Below are 18331 nucleotides of genomic sequence, written 5' to 3'. Positions count from 1 at the left end.
CTGTTAATGCTCTTGATCTAGCTGAACTCGGGGGTCACACTGGTGCCCATCTGGAATTGCATAAACAAACCTCGCTACTGGAATAAAATCACAAATATGTCGTTTAATATCATGCAAAAGCTGACCATGCAGTGCCTGAAGGCAGACCAGCCGCTGATGAGTAAGGACTTCCCACGAACCGGTTGCATATTCTAATCAATTCAATCCCATTTAGCCACCGTGCGCAATGCCAGCAAGAAAACCGGCGGAAGTACGAGGAATAAGAAGGGCCATGCGAGGCCCAAACATCGCGGATGGCGCGTCCAGGATGGGCACCACGTCTCCGAGGGCACAATACTGGCCACCCAGCTCACAACGCGCTTTCATCCGGGCCTGAATGTGAGTAGCGCAGGAAGGAGTTATCCCGGCATATTTTTATACTTTTTCCCATTGAAAGGTGGGCTTTGGCCGCAATGGAACCCTTTTCGCCATGGAGCACGGCAAGGTTTATGTGACCTGCGAGGCCATCGATCCCAACTGGGACCACACCTGGATTCAGCGGAACTACGCCGGTCGCCAGGGCCAGAACATCTACAAGAAGTTCTTCAATGTTGTGCCCGAAAATCAGCATCAGCGATTTCGTCTAGTGGAGGAAATCTAGATTGTTAAATACAAAATTTAAACCAAATGGAAATGTGAATATTTGAATTTTTGGCAATTAACATCGATGTGCTTAACAGCACCTGTTATATTTACATGCCAGCACGACCGTTATACAGCACTGTATTTAGCAATGCTCTGAACCAACTATCGAATACACGCCCCGAATTTGAAAAGAAATCCAGTTAATAGCCAGATATCAATGCAACATTTTCGATTATTAATTTCGCAAAACTTTTTACATTGCGAACTTCAAAAACAAAAACTACACTTCCCCCTTTTTTAGCCAAGCCGAACGCTATTGAACTGTAAAATGAACTTTAATAATAAGCCATAATCATCTATAAGAAATTATAAAATTATGCACATGACGGTATAGGCACTGCCTACAGAATTTCGCTTAAATCAAGTACACGTTTTATCCTATGAATGTAAAAACTTATTTAGTATTGTTGTAGTGAAATTCAATTTAACGCTTATATATGCAGTATTATGTTTAATTATTCATGATTATATATTTTCATAATGCATATAGACTTAAATTTATCTTAAATATAATGGTGTGTACGAGATATTTTTTCAGACTAAAATGGTAGTTAGGGGTATATGTTTTCTGTCCGGATGGTATTTCGTATTTTTTGTTATCGCCGCCGGGCGGTCACACTGCTACAACCGCAGCCAACTTCGCTTCTTTCTTTCCTACAATTTTAAAGATGGTGAGTGGACGTCGGTAAATGTGGTGCACCTAAAATGTGGTTTGTGGGCAGGCGAATGATGTGGAATAGAAATAAGAGCTCACTCAAAGTGCCGCAGCATGCCTGCCCACTGACTGCAATGGCCAAGTGAGCATAGCGACTGGAGCAAGTAAACATAACCTCCAGCACGTGGGTGAAAATGATTGAGGAATGCTCAATGAAAACACGTTTCTTTTCTGCTCTCCCTTACAGTCGAATATCAAGCGGAAGAAGACCAGGAAGCTGCGTGGTCATGTGAGCCACGGTCACGGCCGTATCGGCAAGCACCGCAAGCATCCCGGAGGTCGCGGTAACGCTGGTGGCATGCACCATCACCGCATCAACTTCGACAAATACCATCCTGGTTACTTCGGCAAGGTGGGCATGAGGAACTTCCATCTGCGTCGCCAGCACAAGTTCAGGCCCGAGATCAACCTGGACAAGCTCTGGTCCCTGGTCGGAGCCGAGAAGTTCGCCGAGCTGGAGAAGGAGAAGAGCACCAAGGCTCCCGTCATCGACTTGGTTAAATTCGTAAGTTTCGCCCGAATTCCCCATCCAGCTACGCGAACTCTGCTGCCGCTTTCAACATGAAGATACACCCAAGGCGATGGGCGGACAGAATGCTACCGTACAATTGCTCTCACCGTGTAGAGGACAGCCTTTCAGATCAAAGCCAGCAGTTCTTGAAGAGGATGTGCACCCGTTCTCACCCCGTTGTAACCCATTGTATTGACTCTGGTGTCCTTCTCATGTCTCCACAGGGCTACTACAAGCTGCTGGGCCGTGGTCACCTGCCCGCCCGCCCCGTCATCGTGAAGGCCAAGTACTTCTCTAAGAAGGCTGAGGACAAGATCAAGAAGGCCGGCGGTGTGTGCTTGCTGAGCGCCTAAGTTAAGGTGAGCTTGTGTGTCTAGCTGTCTTACCTATTCGTCGGCGAAGCAATGAAGTGCAGTATCCTAATTGCTATTGTTTCCCTTGCAGATTCCTCCTCTACAGAAGAAAAAAGCAAGTGGACTACATTCGACCATCAAAAATGTATTTGTTTTTTAATAAATTTAAAAGAAAAACAAGTATTTGCTATTCCGACAAAATGTGTTTACTAAAAGGTATTGGGGCTTCATTTTCTGCTCGCTTGGCGCAAGTTGTTTAGAACTTTCTATTTCTATTCCTGCTACAACTTTCCTTTATATTTTTATAAAGAATAATTTCTATATGGTTAGTTTGTTGTGGCAAAGGAAAACTTGTATTTTGAATCAAATAACAAGGGCAAATTTAAATGAGTTTGACAATATTAGAAGTATGCCTATTTTTGTAACTTAAGAGGAACAGTAATAATATAAAGAAAATAAATAGTAATTTAAAGAGTATAACTGCGTCGGTGCGCATTATCAGTTAATCCCTCCATTTTTAGCACTATTCTCGACTAGGCTTTTTGCGCCTTCGCAGCTACGGTCACACAGCGGCGGGCAGAAAGCTCGCGGAAAAATTCGGAAGAGGCGGAAAAGTACGAGACGCCCGATATTGCAAAAAGCGGAAGCAGATTACGTGTAGGTCAAGGCCGTAGGGATGAGGGCAACTTCCATCTTTGACCTTGCTGTTGGTGATGGGGTGCGGCGACCTTGGGTCAAGGACACGACCGAACAAGAGGCACCGAATCCAGGAAACGTAGTCAAAGTGGAGGGCATGCCTGTGTGGGCGGGGGATGTTCCAGTAAAAACAAAGTAACTTGATTATGACCTCTGTGTTGCAGTTAGGAAACGAACTTGTTGACTTTGTAACATTACATAATCGGAAGCCCAGAGTGAGGAGAACTGCTGCGAGATGGCCAACAAAGTGCTGCGAAAGGTGACGCACTGCGTCTTCGACATGGACGGTCTGCTGCTGGGTGAGTGCTGCCGTGCTTGTATCTGCTTTCTGTGTTAACTATTTGCCGAACAGACACCGAACGCCTTTATACTGTGGCCACCGAAATGATCCTCGAGCCCTACGGCAAGACATATCCCTTTGAGATCAAGGAGCAGGTCATGGGCCTGCAGACGGAACCGCTGGCCCGGTTCATGGTCGAGCACTACGAGCTGCCGATGTCGTGGGAGGAGTACGCACGCCAGCAGCGCGCCAACACCGAGATCCTGATGCGGAACGCCCAGTTGATGCCAGGTACTAATCCCAGTTCTCGCTTTGCCGTCACGTTTCAGACACGGAGAGGATATACGAGGAGGTCACCCGGCAAATAGCCGCCTCCTTTGGCCGCCCGTATCCGGAGGAAGTGCGTTTCCGGGTAATGGGCACCACGGACCAGCGCTCGGCAGAGATAGCCATCACCGAGTGCCAGCTGCCCATCACAACCGGAGACTATCTCAAGCGGTACTCGCAAATGTGCCACGAGCGATTCCACAACGTACCCCTGCTGGAAGGTTAGCACCACGACCAGAAAACTAATCGGCATTTCTCCCTATAAATACTTCTGCTTCAATTACTATCCTACTGTGATTAAAGCCGTTTGTTAATCGTGTGCTTCCTTCCCCGTTCAAGGTGCTGAGCGCCTGCTGCGTCACCTGCACGCCAACAAGGTACCCTTTTGCTTGGCCACCAGCTCCGGCGCCGACATGGTCGAGCTGAAGACGGCCCAACATCGGGAGCTGTTCTCCCTGTTTAACCACAAGGTGTGCGGTTCGTCGGACAAGGAGGTGGTCAACGGCAAGCCTGCGCCCGACATTTTCCTAGTGGCCGCCGGCAGATTCGGTGTGCCGCCCAAACCGTCCGACTGCCTGGTGTTCGAGGACTCGCCGAACGGCGTGACGGCTGCCAACAGCGCCGGAATGCAGGTGGTGATGGTGCCGGACCCACGACTGTCCCAGGAAAAGACCTCGCACGCCACACAAGTGCTGGCCTCGTTGGCGGACTTCAAGCCGGAGCAGTTCGGGCTGCCCGCCTTCACGGATTGAACTTAATGGCTGACGTACTTTTTGTAGCTAAAAGATGCTATTGCTGTAATTGGAAATCGATGTACCTACCAAGAAAATGAATTTAAGTGTAAATGTTATCCCATATACACGTATACGTATGTGTGCATAAAGCATCTGGCTTTGCCTTTATTTTGCGCCTAATCTACATAGTTTTCCAGCGTAAGTTCTATTTGCCAACCGCTTCCAGGTTTTTGTGTATGTCAGGAGCAGCGTGGTTGGCCAGGGAGAGGGACACTTCCTTGCCGTTGCCTGCGGACATGGGAATCGATGTGGGGGAAGCTAGCAGCGCACATTATGCTAATCTACTCACCATAGCGGGCGTAGAGGCGGGGCTGGACGCCAGAGCACTCGCGCACGAGGATCGGCAGGTCGGGATTGCTCTTCTTCAGGTTTGGATAGAACCTTTCCACGTATTCCCTGTAAAGGAACGCTGCTTTAGCAAATTATATAATTTAAAAGCGGAAAATGACAATTTCACCTGACTCCCTTGGAAGTGTCTCCTTTGGGATCCAGAATGATTCGCAGCTCCTTCAGTTTTGGAGTAAAACTGGCCAATCGGAACAGAGTAATACCCATTTTGGCACCACTTTTGCGATTTTGAAATGTTCAGGAAGTAAGTCTATTTAAATGTCGGTACTACGCAGGGTTGTCAAACTGTCTTGGATTACATATTGGTATTATTGTTTTTTAAAAACAAATTACTTTTTGGCTCAAACTAAAATAACGTCTAACTCACCAGAGACGCGAACCATTAGTTGCATCGTTTGAATATCCATTCCAAAGACAAGAACCAAGGCAATTGTCTTGGCTGACACCAGGTCAGCATTTGATTGGCCCACATCGATAAATACCGATAAATGCTTGACGGCCAGTCACTCATTTGTTTTGGTAAACATCATTTGTCTCTGGAAAATATTCAATTGAACACGTATTTGAACAATTATGGCGTCCGTGCATTGTCAACTGTGGATGGGAAGCGTAAGTAGCAACGTGCATTACCCCAGACACATGACCCTTTAAGCCCGCATGGCCATTTCAGCTGGAGTCCTACATGACGGAGAACTTCATAATCGCCGCTTTCCGGAAGATGGGCGAAGATCCCACCACGGTGCGCCTGATGCGCAACAAGTACACGGGCGAACCGGCCGGCTACTGCTTCGTCAACTTCATATCCGATGACCATGCGCTGGACGCGATGCACAAGCTAAACGGTAAGCCCATTCCGGGCACCAATCCCATTGTGCGATTCCGTCTTAACTCGGCCAGCAACTCGTACAAGCTGCCCGGGAATGAACGCGAATTTAGCGTCTGGGTGGGCGACCTCAGCTCGGACGTGGACGACTATCAGCTGTACAAGGTGTTCTCCAGCAAGTTCACATCGATCAAAACCGCCAAGGTGATCTTGGACAGCCTGGGGTTTTCCAAGGGTTACGGCTTTGTGCGATTTGGCATCGAGGATGAGCAGAAATCAGCGCTGTACGACATGAACGGGTACATCGGATTGGGTACCAAGCCCATAAAGATTTGCAATGCCGTGCCCAAACCCAAATCCGAGTTGGGTGGTGCTGTGGGCGAAGGCAACACAAACTATGGATATGGAAGCGGTATGACTGCAGCAGGTGGCACCGACTACTCGCAGTACTACGACCCCACCAGCACCTATTGGCAGGGATACCAGGCCTGGCAAGGTTACTACGAGCAGGCCGGTGCTTCGATCACAGATGCGGCTGCATACTACCAGCAGGCCATGTCGCAGTCGCACTCTAATCCGCAGACTCTGGCCCAGCACGCCGAGGCCTGGAGCGCACAACGCAGCGCCCAGTACGAGCAGCAGCAGCAGCAGCAGACCGCTTCCGCCGCCAATGGAGCTGAGGATGAGAACGGACTGGTGGAGCACAAGTTCGTCCTGGATGTGGACAAACTGAACCGAGAGGCCATTGATGCCGACCGCCGTCTGTACGATGCTCTGGAGAGCTCTAAGTGGCTGCCCATTGAGCAGCTGGAAGTCTTTTAGGATACTTATCTACTATATTTATAGCTTACTATAATTACAGCTTAGATATAAGCAAAAAATATAAAAGCCTGACTTGTAGCGTATTATTGTTTTTGAGCCTGCTATAAACTTTTATGCTCCTGAATCTACATTTCTTAACAAAGGATTCAAAATAAAGGATACATTTTTACAAAATATCCCTAATATCCTTACAACAGATGTATTTTATCGATATACAGACGGAATACTATTCTGTCCGTGTCATCGCCATGTCGGCCTATCGACTGTCGATAGTTTCTGCCTTGGCCCGAGACTTTCGGAGATTGTGCAGACAATTGCGGACTAAATAAGCGTTGAATCATGAAGCGAGCGCGGCAGCCGAAGATTACTACGCAGGCCCTGCTCGATTTTGACTTGGGCGAGAGTTCCTCGGATAGCGACTTCCTGCCGGACATCGACAACTGCTCGGACGGATCGAAGGACGAGAGCGATGGCGACGGTAGCAGCAGCGACGCCAGTGGTGGCTCCGATTCTGAATCGGATTCGGATGCGGAGAGCGAGGATTCAACACTGCAGCTCCGGCAGCTGTTGGCGGAAACGGAACCGTCACCACTGGAGAACGGGATCAATGGAGTGGACCACTGCGCAGCTTCCTCCCCGGCAGCACCAGTAGTGCCTCGTGCGCCACTTCAGCTGTCTAGTGCTCCGGCCAAGCGGATGTGCTGCGTCTGCCTGGGCGAACGCAGCGACGACGTCAACGAGATCGTGGAGTGCGACTCCTGCGGCGTATCTGTCCACGAAGGATGCTATGGCGTCAGCGACAACGTGAGCATATCCAGTACCAACTCCACCTGCTCGACGGAACCGTGGTTCTGCGAGGCCTGTCGTGCTGGGGTCTCGGAACCGGACTGCGAGCTGTGTCCCAACAAGGGCGGCATCTACAAGGAGACCGACGTGGGCAAGTGGGTGCACCTCATCTGCGCTCTGTATGTGCCCGGCGTGGCCTTTGGCGAAGTGGAGCAGCTGTCCTCGGTGACGCTTTTCGAGATGCAGTACAGCAAGTGGGGCGCCAAGGTGTGTTCCCTTTGCGAGAACGCTCTATTCGCTCGCACGGGCGTTTGCATTGGTTGTGATGCAGGCATGTGCAAGACTTATTTTCACGTGACCTGCGCCCAGGTGGCCGGCTTTCTTATCGAAGCGCACCACGAGGACGATGCCGCCGATCCGTTCTACGCTCACTGCAAGGTGCACTCGGAGAAGGAGATGATCAAGAAGCGACGGCGCAACTACCACACACTGCGGCTCAATATGATGCAACGGGCGAGGGAAAAAGAGGCGTTAGCTGCCGAACATGAGACACCTGCCCCTCACCCAAATCCAGCCCAAGCACGCATTCAGCGTAAGCTGCTCAAGATCCAACACAAGTATACCAGGCACAAGGAGCTTAAGCCCACGCCGTGGGTGCCAACGCAGAAAATGTCACGCCTGCTCACCACCTCGGCCTCCGCCTGTCGTCGACTGTTGGCCAAGGCGGAGATTATGTCAGTGGATGTGCAGCATCTGGAGCAGCGCGAGGCGCACATTAACGCCTTGACGGACATTCGGAAGAAGTGGCACATTGCGCCGGCATTCAGCGTTGAGTTCACTGCTTACTACATGGACCGTATAGTCCGCATGGATGACTTCCGTCAGCAGCAGCGGGAGCTTATTTCGCACAACGCTATCTTGTCCAAGGATCAAGACGTGCTGAGAGCTCAATACGACACCGCGTTGGAGGAGCGCAAGGCAGTGAAGGCCACTAAGGATTCCCTGCTAACGAGCATTAAGTCTCTGCACACGGCTTTGGGCCAAATTGCACCCAACATGACGCTGCCCAGCGTGGATCTCATTGCGCATCCACTGCCAGAGGCGCCGCCAAAGACCAGTACGCCGACTCCACCCCAGCGTCCCATCTCGGTGCCCACGGCAGCTGCACTGAAAATGGGCGTGGGCTTTCCGTTGGGTCATCTGGGGCCACCGGGCAGTAAAATGGACTCGTCACGCATGCTCAGTACTCATGCCAAACAGGGCAAACACAGCACTTCCTCGGCATCCGTGGAGGCGGCCCCTTCTGTGTCCTGTGGCATCTGCAAGAGGAGCAAGGATCAGCATCTGTTGGTCAAATGTGACACTTGCAATTTGCACTACCACCTGGGCTGTCTGAATCCGCCGCTCACTCGACCCCCAAAGAAATCCAAGCAGTATGGCTGGCAGTGCTCCGAATGCTGCGACAAGTCTGAGGGTTCGGATGCCGTCACGGAGATCTCATCGGGTCCGAGAAAGTCACGCACTCGCTTCAATAAGGATGGCCATCTGGTCTATGTGGATCGATATTCGCTGGACGATATTCCAGTGGCCGCTGTCAATGTACCCAAGGAGTCACACACCAAGCGAGCGCTCAACAAATCCCTGCCAGCTCCTGCTCCGGAATATATAGAAGATCTGACTAAGTCGCCGAAACGGCCTAAACTCCAATCCCCATGTAAAACACCAATTAATGGTGAGTTCGTTGTTGAGAATTCGATTTGGCACAATACCTGTTTAGATTATTATTGCTGATTTGGAGTTTTTGGTTTATTTTTTTTTAAATGCAAATGTGTAAATATGTATGCGTGAATTAACGGAATTTTTCGCTTGATGGTTAGAGAAATTTATGATTTATGAAGAAATTGGTTTTCTGTTTAATCCTGATTATCACTACACTTGTTTTTTTTTTGGCCTGTACAAAGAAAGTCAAAACTATCTCAAACATTGATCTTTGTTTACGTTTATTGAATTATACCCAATTGGTATTTAATACAAGAAATTATTTTTTTGTTAACAAATAATAAAGAAAAAATTTTTTGCGCAAATTCAAGTATGTTTAATAATAAATAATAAAACTAATGTCACGGATCTTCTTCCGCCAGTTCCTGCCGAAAATGTCACTCCCACAACTGATGCTGCTCCTGTTGCCGCTTCGGCGGCTACTCCTGCGGCAGCTCCAACACTGCCCACGCCCAATACTATCGTGATTAACCTATCTGGCTGTGAGGACTCGATTGACGACTCCAGTGGAAAATTATCGCGCAAGGGTAAGCGCAAGGACAAGCACAAAAACAAACACAACCTGTCGTCGGATACAGAGAAATCGATCGGCAAGGAGCATAAACGGAAGCGAAAAAAGCGCGCCCACCTTGACGAGTCTTCCACCCATTTGGATAACGCGGGCAACACCTCGGGCAGCACCATTAAGATTATATTCAAGGCATTGCGTTTACCCGGCGAGGATGCGCCGGAGTCTCAATACTTCTACGTGCCGGCCAATGCGGTGCGCTCCGTGGACGAAGCCTCGCGCCCCACCTCAGTTGAAACAGTCGAGGACAGTGTCCAGGGAGCGGAGCAAGCCTTGGCACCCATCGTGCTGCCGGCAGCGTCACCGCAAAAGGTTCGGGAGCCCAAGGAGACTGCGGCCAGCGCTTCCGTCAACCCCACACCATCACCTAAAAGAAAGGTCAGTCCACGAAAGGCAAGTCCCCGAAAGCCGCGTGTGGGTCGACCACGGGTGTCCAACGCCAAGCCTAATGTGGAAATCAGCTGCTGCGTGTGCAGCCAGACGGGCAAGTCCAACCAGGTGGTGACCTGCGACGAGTGCCACCGGCACTATCACTTCGCCTGCCTCGATCCGCCGCTCAAGAAGTCGCCCAAGATTCGCGGCTACTCCTGGCACTGTGCCGACTGTGATCCCACGGACGAGGATGCACTGCCCAAGAAATAGAAGCAAACATGATTTTTACGTAGATTTTGTACCATTAATATCATTAGGTCCGTGCGATATTTACAAAACTAAAATTGAATACACAAAATAAAATAAGTAAGACACATTCATATTAAAAATAAAATATTGACCAAATTGTAATTTGTCACTCGCTGAATTGTTCGGCTCAGTTATTTAACATATTTATAAATACATTTATTAATAAAAACCATATAAATATTACCGAATTGGATTTCATTAAAGACGGAACCCGAAAAGGACTCATGAGACGTTCAACCGACATGATACGAAAACGGAAATTAATTTAACATTGTTGTTTATTATTTAGCATGACCAGCATTCCATCTCATTTTTGATTCTTAAATACACATATAAAATTATACAATTTTCAAATTATTAACGATCTGACCACGAATGTTGACCATGTTTTGGTGTTTTAGCAAGGAAACTCTGCATTTTTCCATCATATTCCTGAAAACAATCAGAGTTATGGACAAGTACCAAATACCAATTCCAATACAATTGATTTGTATTTTATCGGCATTCCACTGGCATTTCCGTTAAATGTGCTGTTAGGAGCCCAACCACATGTTGTGCTATCGAATGATAATCGATTCACGGCATTCGATATCATATAAACAACGAAATCGATGTACTTTTCGGTATGCCCTACACCGGGCTTAGAAGAGAACATTAATTTAGTACTTAGGTTAATTTATATCTATATATTTGCAACCTATAGTCAGTTTAAAGGAAATATATTCTTTATGTTTTGATTTTTTAGCTCGAACTACAAATGATATATGTTTATGCTTAAATACAATATTGTTGAAAAGATATTATGCTATAAAGTGAAGTCTATAGCCAAGTCGACCAAGCCGCACTATGCTCTAGTCCAGCGGCTGTTGGAAAAACGGCCACGTAAAAACATAATTTTAACAGGCGCAAATACTTGGCGTGTCTAGTCGCCAACGTGAATGAAAGTAAACAAAGGGCAGTAAAATATGCCACAGCGGCAAGCAACGAAGCAGTTGGAGTTGATATGTGACGTGAAGGAAAGGCAATAGTTCCGGACCCAGTTTGTGACCATGGACGAGAAGCTAAAATATTCTCTGCTGCGCGGGGAACTGGTGGACACGCAGAGCATTTGGACCAGGTGGGTCTCACAGCATACAGCTCACTAAACCTCCCCAAGTACAACTCCTTTGTCGGATCATTGCAGGCATGAGAAGCGTGTCTGGTTCATCACCCTTATTACGGGCACCTGTATGCTGTACTCCACCCGCACCACTATGCCACTTCTTGTGCCGGCCGTGGCATCCGCCCAAAAGTGGAGCAAAACCGACTCGGGCACTGTGCTCAGCTCCTTCTTCTGGGGCTACACACTCACGCAGGTTGTGGGCGGCTACTTCAGCGACCGCTTTGGAGGCCAGCGAGTCATTCTGTTTGCCGCAATCGGCTGGTCGCTTATCACATTCCTAATGCCCACTATCATCTGGACGGCGGGCTCCATCAAGAGTTACGCTATTCCCTTCATTGTTGCCATTCGAATCCTGAACGGCGCTCTTCAGGGCGTGCACTTTCCTAGCATGATTAGTCTAACCAGTCAGGTGCTTAGCTAATTTTATAAATTTACACATAAACTATAACTTAATCGTTTGCAGAATTTGTGCCCCAATGAGAGAAGCAGCTTCTTTGGGCTGCTCACAGCGGGATCGGCTCTAGGTACTCTTCTGACTGGGATTATGGGATCTTTTCTGCTGGACTACTTCGGCTGGTCGTATGTATTCCGGGTGATAGGACTGATGGGCATCGCATGGGCGCTGGTGCTGCGCTACTATGCAATGGCCGGCGAGCGAAACCGAATCATTAATATTGCCACGCCATCCCGACTGTGCGCGAACAAGAGTCCGGCAGAGACGTCAGCCGTGCCTTGGTTGCGATACTTTCGTAGGCTGTCCTTCTGGGCCTGTGTGCTGACTCACGCCTGCGAGATGAACTGCTTCTTCGTGCTACTCTCCTGGCTGCCTACATACTTCCACGACGGCTTTCCACACGCCAAGGGTTGGGTAGTGAACATGATCCCGTGGCTTGCCCTGCCACCGTGCACGCTATTCGCCAAGTACTTGACCACCAGATTACTCGCTCGCGAATGGCACACGACGACGGTGCGCAAGGTCATCCAAAGTTGCTGCTTTGCCGCTCAGAATCTGGCCCTGTTTGTGATGAGCCGCACCTCGGACTTCCATACGGCGCTCATCTGCATGACCATTATCATTGGCGGCACGGGCTTCCACAACAACGCGGTAACAGTGAATCCCCAAGACCTGGCACCTCTGCATTCGGGCAGCGTCTTTGGCCTGATGAACACAGTGGGCGCGATTCCTGGCTTTCTCGGAGTATACTTGGCCGGACACATTCTGGAGCTCACACAAAGCTGGCCGATGGTGTTCAGCGCCGCTGCTGGCATCAATTTGGTTGGCTGGATCATATTTATAGTCTTTGGTTCGGCGGAAGCCATCGTTTAACATTCTCTTGCACACTTTCCTCAGAAAAACTAACCTATTTATTTATGTGTGGGGTATATTGGAGTGGATCGATTTATGTTCATGCTGCTTATATTATTTAGTATACACGTTTATGATTGACGATCATTTAGTTGTTCTTGTGAGATGTTAAAGCCAAAAAATATGTGGTATCATTGATACTTTAAAGGACCCTGTGAGTTTTAGCCAATAAATCGATTCATTCTATATATTAATGTATATATTTAAGAGAGTAGTTTTAAGTAGCGAAATCTTACTGCTCCTAGCGTGATAAAATACAAATATTTAATCCTCCAACATACCACCAAGACAGTCATTTAACGCTATACCTAGTTATTTTCTTCTATGCTCTTTGACATGTAGGGTCCGTCAAGTTGGTATCCCATTTTGCGATAGTAGTTTCTGGTGCCCACTCCCGATATGACCGCCAGTTTTGTGCTGCCGTGCTCCTCTCGAGCAATTCGCTCCGCCTCCTCCATCAGCAACATACCGAAGCCCTGGTGCTGAAACTTGGTGGGATCCCTAGCATTAACCGGCACGACTGAGCCATATACGTGCAGCTCCCTCACAATGGAGCATTCGCCCTTCAGTTCCGGGCGGAAGGTATCCGGTGAGCACTTTCGCAGCCTAAGAAGGCCTACGAGAATGTCCTGTTCAGGATCTTCGTATGAGAGGAACGTTTCCCAGCCGCCATTGGCCACATAGTCCCGACGAATTAGCTCAATTTCGTAAGGGCGCACCTTGTTGTGGATTTCCTGAATGCCAACTTCGCGGGTTCTAACATCGCGGCAAGTGGTTCCAAGATCCTTCATGCGGGCCAGCGCCAGTTCACGGAGATTTCCGTGTTCCACGCCGGAACTAAAATGAAGAAAAATGTCAGGTTTATTTAATATATATATCGGACAAGTTACCTAACAAGCGGCATGGGAATGTCGCGCTGTACGCGGTACACTCGCGTCCATGGTGGTACAAGGGCCAAAATCTTCGCCACTAAGTCCACAAGCATGGATGGCGGATATGACTTATATCGCCCGGTTTTCCATAACTCGTAGAGACCAGTGCCGCGAATGACGAGCGTGGGATAGATCTTTAGGCCGTCAGAGCGGAAGGCAGGGTTCTCAAAGTACTCGATAAACTGCTCGATGTCGCGTTCAAAGTCAACATTGGGAAGATCAGGCATCATGTGCGTCACGATCTTATAGCCAGCATCCTTGCCCAGCTGGAAGCTCTCGCACACCGCTCGCACCGTGTGTCCGCGGTTCGTATCCCTGGCCACGTCTTCGTAAACCGATTGCACACCGATTTCCAGCCGGGTGCAACCATAGCTAAGCATATCCGATATGTGCCGCTTTAGGCAGTAATCTGGCCTTGTTTCTATGGTGATGCCAATGCACTTTGTGCGTGACTTCTCCGAGTAGCGTACGGCTTCCGCCACATTGGCGCTGCTGTGGCCGGAGAGGGCGTCGTGTAGGTTGCGGATAAAGTAGTCGCGGTACTCCTCCGGCAGGCACATGAACGTACCGCCCATTACGATGAACTCCACCTTGTCCACACTGTGTCCCAGCTGCTTCAGCTGTTCAACGCGGTGTCGGGTCTGAAGAAAAGGATCGTACCGCGACCGGATGGCTCGCATCGAGGTCGGCTCGTAGCCTGTGTACGACTGTGTCGAGTACTCAAAGTCGCTGTCCGGTCCGCCGGGACAATAGACGCATATATTGCCGGTCATATTGATGTGCGGACAACGATGCGGCTTGCACATGACGGCGACCACGGCGATCTGGATTGAAATAATTGAAATGAATAGTACGCCTTGTGTAAGCAAGTGCGACTTACGCCACTTGCTGTGCGAATGGGCTTTGCCCTCAGCTTTGGAAGCAGAATTTTTTTGGCGTCCTGCGGCACGGCAGCAATTATGTCGACCAGGCGCGGCGAACTGTCCAGTCCATATTTGGAGGCCACCAATGATTTCATCCGATTAAGGTTTACATCCTTTTTGGCTTCGTGCGCCTTCAGCAGCTCCTGAATGATCTCCCCGATGACGAGCACCTGTCGTTCCTGGCGGCTCAATCCCACGCCTGAAATAATTGGCGGGGTAAACGGACGTTTAAAGAATTACTTTCGTAGCGACGTTACCTACCCAACTTCTTTTTTGCCTTCATTTTGCTGATGAATATCACATAAACTGCACGTGTGAAGTTAGCAGCACTTGTTTTGATTCGGTTATCGACCGACCAATAGTCCGATAACCACAACACTGTTTGACAGGTTTTGAAGCTAACACCACTTGGTAACACTTTTAGATGGTCTATCGTTTGTCGATTATTTATTTGTTTTAGCACCAGTTTCTCGGGAGTTCTGTAAAATGACTAGCTGCGTGCCAGCGCATCAGCAAAAGGACCAGGAGCAGTTGCTAAAGGAACTGGCCAGCAGTGGCGACGAGATGGACGACCCGGACGATCCGGACCAGGAACACCACCAGCTGGTAGAGCCGACCTTCTCTTTTTCGGTATGTATACAATAGGCTAGTTTCTTGCGGGCCGATTAATAAATAGCCTTTCCAATTTGCAGAATAGTAACACCTGCTGGGTGTGCAACGGCTACTATGGGCCCAACTTCGGGGAGCCGTTGTGCGGCGCCTGCCACGCCTTCCTGTACAACGCACAGCGGGCGGAGGAGCTGCTCACGGAGCTTTCCGATGACGAGGATTCTGGGAACGACGAGCCGCCGTTCAAGGACAAGCAGGAAGACGAGGAGACCGAAAACGACGTAGACATCATGGGCTTTGAGGATCTGGAGGACCCCCAACCGGCAGCCGTGCCACAACATCCAAATCCGCAGCCACCAATGGAGCCACAGGATCAACAGCCAGCCCAACCAGTTATAGATCTGCCACAGCCGGTGCCGGAGGCTGCGGCACCACGACGCGAGTCTCCGGAGCGCGACTTTGAGCACGAGAGAGCCATTAATCCCTTCCTGCTGCCCATTAAGCGTCCGCGGGCCACGGCTCCCTTGGCTCTGCCCCATTACATGCATGAGCTGGCCGATGGAAGGGCGCGAGTGCATGAATACAACGCCGCCAGCGGAAGCGGAGCAAGTGGCAGCAGCAGAAACATTGTCAACATAATACCCGTCGAGGTGATGCTGAAAATATTTGCCTATTTGGACGACATGTCGCTGTGGATGGCTAGTGAAGTTTGCAAGCAATGGCACGACATTGTCGGGAAAAACACGGCCCAGAGCATGTGGAAGGCGTATATCAAGCAGCGCTGGCCGCTGTTCGACAGTTTGGCAGACAATCCAAACTGGTATCGGCTGTACGGGGCACTGATGTCTTCCTGCTTCTGTCGCACTTGCCTGATTGAGATGGGCGGTCGGGGTCAGGATGCACAGGAGGCAGATCCACAGCTGGGCGATCGGGAGCCGGGCAATGTAATGCGCAACAACTTTCTGCGCGGTGAAGCCAATCTGCTGAACAGCTACGAATCTGAGGGCATATCGGCCATACCGTTGGATCGGCAAAACAACTACTGGCAGGCGACAATTCTGGGGCCACCGGGCAGTCCCTACGAAGGCGGCAAGTTCTTCCTGTTCATATACTTCCCGGAGCGATATCCGATGACGCCGCCCACAGTACGTTTCCTCACCAAAATCCTGCATCCGAATGTTTCGCGGCATGGGGACGTGGGCATCGACATCTTCCAGCAGCACAACTGGTCTCTGGCGCTGAACGTGGCCAAGGTGCTGCTTTCTGTGCAGAGCCTGCTGACCGATCCGTATACCGAAGTCTGCATGGAGCCTGAACTTGGATACATCTATGAGCACGAGCGCGAAAGGTTCGAGCAACTGGTGCGCGCGTGGACATGGAAGTACGCCATGTACGAGCTAATTGCACCGCGCTAGAAGATCAAAAGCCCTCCAAGGACAATGGACTGAAAGTTGGAAACTACCCCTCTTTACGTTGTAACTACATATGCCTGTGTATTTAGCTTAGTTGTGCCATCTGGATTGTTTATTTTGGCCTCCCCTCTCACTTTTCCTGCGCTCCAGGTTGAAACGTAGTCGAAATTACTTAACCTTATAATAAATGTATGCTTTAAGTTACGAGCGGCGTCGCCTCACTTCGTCCAGGACACCTTGGGGATGTCAAAGTGCTCGGTGAGCGTGTCCAGGTGCTCGTTGAATTTCTCCACGCGCTCCTTGTGGGTGGTTTGTGCCTTGTCCATGATTCGCTTGTTGCGCATCTTTTCCTGCTGCTTCTTACTGGCCAGCTCGGCCTTGGTGAGCTTCCGCTCGTAGCCACTGGTGGCGGAGGAGGATGTGGCCCCCGATTCCGCTATTTGCTGCTCCACGAACGCCTTCTGCAGCTCCTTCTCCTTGTCCTTGCCCTTGTGCTTCTTCTTTTTCTTCTTGAGATCCGAATCGTTCTTTAGTTTAAGCTTGCCCTTGGCCACGCAGGCGTACTCGTCGGACATGTCTTTAATGGGTTTTCAATCTGGAAATGGATTGGTAATGAATCCGATCTGTTTACGTTTTTCTTGTTTTTGTTTACACCAACTGCACGTTGTTATCTTTACATAATTTCTGATATTCGATGTTATTACCTGACCAGAAATATATCGATGGCATTTTATCGAATACATTTGAAATGTTACAAAATACGTTATTTTTGTTTGTTTTTTGTGGTAAGTTTCCTTAATCTAACAAGAAATAACTTAAAAACCTCTAATATAAATAAAAACAGTCCTGTAAGACTAAAAATAGTTGTTCAAGACATTACATACATTCAACTGTTAGAATACAAAATGTAAAACTTAAACGGTATTACCCATGGTAATTGAGATGATAAGCGAATAAAATCTTAAATTAACGAAATTAGCGAGCCTTGACGGCTAACTCCGGATTTTTTATCATTACCACAATGATTGTTAAACTGACTGGATCTACTACCTTTTTGGTAGCACTATTCCTGTTTGAGGTTTCTAGAAATGTTGCCGGTGAGTTTTGTTTTTATATATTATAAAGTAATTGACTTTTGATTATTTAATTAGGAGCTCTTGAGGCGCTTCAGACAACTAATGACACATTTGTTAGGATCGGGAACAGTTACTATCTCATTGAACGAAAACTTCAAAAAAATTGGTTTGGTGCCTACGAAATTTGTCGACAACAACAAGCGGAATTAATCTCTCTTGAAACTTTCGACGAATTGCGCCTGGTAAGCGAATACCTTTTAGCTAATAACATTTTCGAGAGATATTGGACCTCCGGAACGGATTTGGGAACCAAGGGAAAACATGTTTGGTTTTCCAATGGACAGCCCTTGTCAACGGATTTGTGGTACGGGGGAGAACCAAATAACAAAAATAATGAGGAGCATTGCGATGAACTGGGAAGTGATTTTAGACCGACAAAATCGCCAGGAATGAACGATCGGAATTGCAACTTTGAAAGTTCTTTTATTTGCGAAGAAGTTCAGCCGAAATATAATGTATGTCCGTAAAGATAAAACATTGTCAACTTGAAAAGTAAATTTTGAATAAGTTGAGTTATTATCTCTTTATTTTTCAATATTAGGTGTACGGTTTTTGGTGCTCTTATTTAAATGCCACGCAGTGTGGGCTTTCTCTCTTAATCCGCTACACTCTCTCTTTCGTCTC

The 18331-nt window shown here is 48.7% G+C and overlaps 11 protein-coding genes and 1 non-coding gene across 20 annotated transcripts; 9 read left to right on the top strand and 3 right to left on the bottom strand.

The window, feature by feature from the left end:
- Nucleotides 1-5: 5 nt before the first annotated feature.
- mRpL27 (mitochondrial ribosomal protein L27) lies at nucleotides 6-1049 on the top strand. Of its 3 annotated transcripts, none has more exons than NM_001298673.1 (3): nucleotides 6-160; nucleotides 215-378; nucleotides 437-664. In NM_001298673.1, exons 1-3 carry the CDS (start codon nucleotides 112-114, stop codon nucleotides 638-640), a joined length of 417 nt encoding a protein of 138 aa, NP_001285602.1. In that variant the 5' UTR covers nucleotides 6-111; the 3' UTR covers nucleotides 641-664. The 3 variants fall into 3 exon arrangements, with proteins under 3 accessions (NP_001285602.1, NP_001260028.1, NP_787971.1); NM_001273099.1 differs by having other exon boundaries at nucleotides 42-160; nucleotides 437-1049; NM_175957.2 differs by having other exon boundaries at nucleotides 42-160.
- A 230-nt stretch (nucleotides 1050-1279) lies between these two features.
- On the top strand, nucleotides 1280-2458 carry RpL27A (Ribosomal protein L27A). 3 transcript variants are annotated; one of them, NM_001201760.2, is made up of 4 exons: nucleotides 1280-1355; nucleotides 1587-1904; nucleotides 2135-2269; nucleotides 2355-2458. In NM_001201760.2, exons 1-3 carry the CDS (start codon nucleotides 1353-1355, stop codon nucleotides 2261-2263), a joined length of 450 nt encoding a protein of 149 aa, NP_001188689.2. In that variant the 5' UTR covers nucleotides 1280-1352; the 3' UTR covers nucleotides 2264-2269; nucleotides 2355-2458. The 3 variants fall into 3 exon arrangements, with proteins under 3 accessions (NP_001188689.2, NP_001285601.1, NP_476963.1); NM_001298672.1 differs by having other exon boundaries at nucleotides 1300-1355; NM_057615.6 differs by having other exon boundaries at nucleotides 1327-1355.
- snoRNA:Me18S-C1831 lies at nucleotides 1970-2041 on the top strand. The gene has a single exon (NR_002508.1). It is a non-coding gene; the product is annotated as a snoRNA:Me18S-C1831 (small nucleolar RNA).
- A 378-nt stretch (nucleotides 2459-2836) lies between the features above and the next one.
- Nucleotides 2837-4507, top strand: Gs1l (GS1-like). 2 transcript variants are annotated; one of them, NM_057881.5, is made up of 4 exons: nucleotides 2837-2918; nucleotides 3124-3258; nucleotides 3569-3787; nucleotides 3906-4507. In NM_057881.5, the coding sequence occupies exons 2-4, from the start codon at nucleotides 3195-3197 to the stop codon at nucleotides 4316-4318; spliced, it is 696 nt and encodes a 231-aa protein (NP_477229.3). In that variant the 5' UTR covers nucleotides 2837-2918; nucleotides 3124-3194; the 3' UTR covers nucleotides 4319-4507. The 2 variants fall into 2 exon arrangements, with proteins under 2 accessions (NP_477229.3, NP_477228.1); NM_057880.5 differs by lacking the exon at nucleotides 3569-3787 and adding an exon at nucleotides 3312-3530 and having other exon boundaries at nucleotides 2837-2920; nucleotides 3906-4451.
- ND-B8 (NADH dehydrogenase (ubiquinone) B8 subunit) lies at nucleotides 4437-5018 on the bottom strand. The gene is made up of 3 exons (NM_144084.3): nucleotides 4818-5018; nucleotides 4650-4756; nucleotides 4437-4588 (listed from the first exon to the last, which is right to left on the bottom strand). Exons 1-3 carry the CDS (start codon nucleotides 4913-4915, stop codon nucleotides 4506-4508), a joined length of 288 nt encoding a protein of 95 aa, NP_652341.1. The 5' UTR covers nucleotides 4916-5018; the 3' UTR covers nucleotides 4437-4505.
- Nucleotides 5019-5190: 172 nt separating this feature from the next.
- On the top strand, nucleotides 5191-6475 carry Secp43 (tRNA Selenocysteine associated protein). Its single transcript, NM_134993.2, has 2 exons — nucleotides 5191-5317; nucleotides 5379-6475. Exons 1-2 carry the CDS (start codon nucleotides 5282-5284, stop codon nucleotides 6351-6353), a joined length of 1011 nt encoding a protein of 336 aa, NP_608837.2. The 5' UTR covers nucleotides 5191-5281; the 3' UTR covers nucleotides 6354-6475.
- Nucleotides 6476-6605: 130 nt separating this feature from the next.
- CG15439 (uncharacterized protein) lies at nucleotides 6606-10349 on the top strand. Its single transcript, NM_134992.3, has 2 exons — nucleotides 6606-8871; nucleotides 9281-10349. The coding sequence occupies exons 1-2, from the start codon at nucleotides 6693-6695 to the stop codon at nucleotides 10126-10128; spliced, it is 3027 nt and encodes a 1008-aa protein (NP_608836.1). The 5' UTR covers nucleotides 6606-6692; the 3' UTR covers nucleotides 10129-10349.
- A 659-nt stretch (nucleotides 10350-11008) lies between these two features.
- MFS18 (Major Facilitator Superfamily Transporter 18) lies at nucleotides 11009-12974 on the top strand. The gene is made up of 3 exons (NM_134991.3): nucleotides 11009-11284; nucleotides 11351-11738; nucleotides 11793-12974. Exons 1-3 carry the CDS (start codon nucleotides 11217-11219, stop codon nucleotides 12654-12656), a joined length of 1320 nt encoding a protein of 439 aa, NP_608835.1. The 5' UTR covers nucleotides 11009-11216; the 3' UTR covers nucleotides 12657-12974.
- Elp3 (Elongator complex protein 3) lies at nucleotides 12879-14912 on the bottom strand. The gene is made up of 4 exons (NM_134990.3): nucleotides 14812-14912; nucleotides 14508-14749; nucleotides 13586-14451; nucleotides 12879-13532 (listed from the first exon to the last, which is right to left on the bottom strand). Exons 1-4 carry the CDS (start codon nucleotides 14831-14833, stop codon nucleotides 13004-13006), a joined length of 1659 nt encoding a protein of 552 aa, NP_608834.1. The 5' UTR covers nucleotides 14834-14912; the 3' UTR covers nucleotides 12879-13003.
- A 51-nt stretch (nucleotides 14913-14963) lies between these two features.
- morgue (modifier of rpr and grim, ubiquitously expressed) lies at nucleotides 14964-16774 on the top strand. The gene is made up of 2 exons (NM_134989.3): nucleotides 14964-15180; nucleotides 15243-16774. The coding sequence occupies exons 1-2, from the start codon at nucleotides 15037-15039 to the stop codon at nucleotides 16572-16574; spliced, it is 1476 nt and encodes a 491-aa protein (NP_608833.1). The 5' UTR covers nucleotides 14964-15036; the 3' UTR covers nucleotides 16575-16774.
- CG15432 (uncharacterized protein) lies at nucleotides 16659-17324 on the bottom strand. 3 transcript variants are annotated; one of them, NM_001273098.1, is made up of 2 exons: nucleotides 17276-17324; nucleotides 16659-17166 (listed from the first exon to the last, which is right to left on the bottom strand). In NM_001273098.1, the coding sequence occupies exon 2, from the start codon at nucleotides 17144-17146 to the stop codon at nucleotides 16790-16792; it is 357 nt and encodes a 118-aa protein (NP_001260027.1). In that variant the 5' UTR covers nucleotides 17147-17166; nucleotides 17276-17324; the 3' UTR covers nucleotides 16659-16789. The 3 variants fall into 3 exon arrangements, with proteins under 3 accessions (NP_001260027.1, NP_001260026.1, NP_608832.1); NM_001273097.1 differs by lacking the exon at nucleotides 17276-17324 and adding an exon at nucleotides 17224-17251; NM_134988.2 differs by lacking the exon at nucleotides 17276-17324 and having other exon boundaries at nucleotides 16659-17215.
- Nucleotides 17325-17583: 259 nt separating this feature from the next.
- Sfp24F (Seminal fluid protein 24F) lies at nucleotides 17584-18215 on the top strand. Of its 2 annotated transcripts, none has more exons than NM_001169399.1 (2): nucleotides 17584-17668; nucleotides 17723-18215. In NM_001169399.1, the coding sequence occupies exons 1-2, from the start codon at nucleotides 17593-17595 to the stop codon at nucleotides 18172-18174; spliced, it is 528 nt and encodes a 175-aa protein (NP_001162870.1). In that variant the 5' UTR covers nucleotides 17584-17592; the 3' UTR covers nucleotides 18175-18215. The 2 variants fall into 2 exon arrangements, with proteins under 2 accessions (NP_001162870.1, NP_001245869.1); NM_001258940.1 differs by having other exon boundaries at nucleotides 17723-18201.
- The last annotated feature ends 116 nt before the right edge of the window (nucleotides 18216-18331 follow it).

This window comes from Drosophila melanogaster, chromosome 2L, assembly GCF_000001215.4.
Source record: "Drosophila melanogaster chromosome 2L".
NCBI classification, from domain to species: Eukaryota; Metazoa; Arthropoda; class Insecta; order Diptera; family Drosophilidae; genus Drosophila; species Drosophila melanogaster.
Note: the sequence above shows the minus strand (reverse complement) of the source record. Positions and strands in the feature narration are given on the sequence as shown.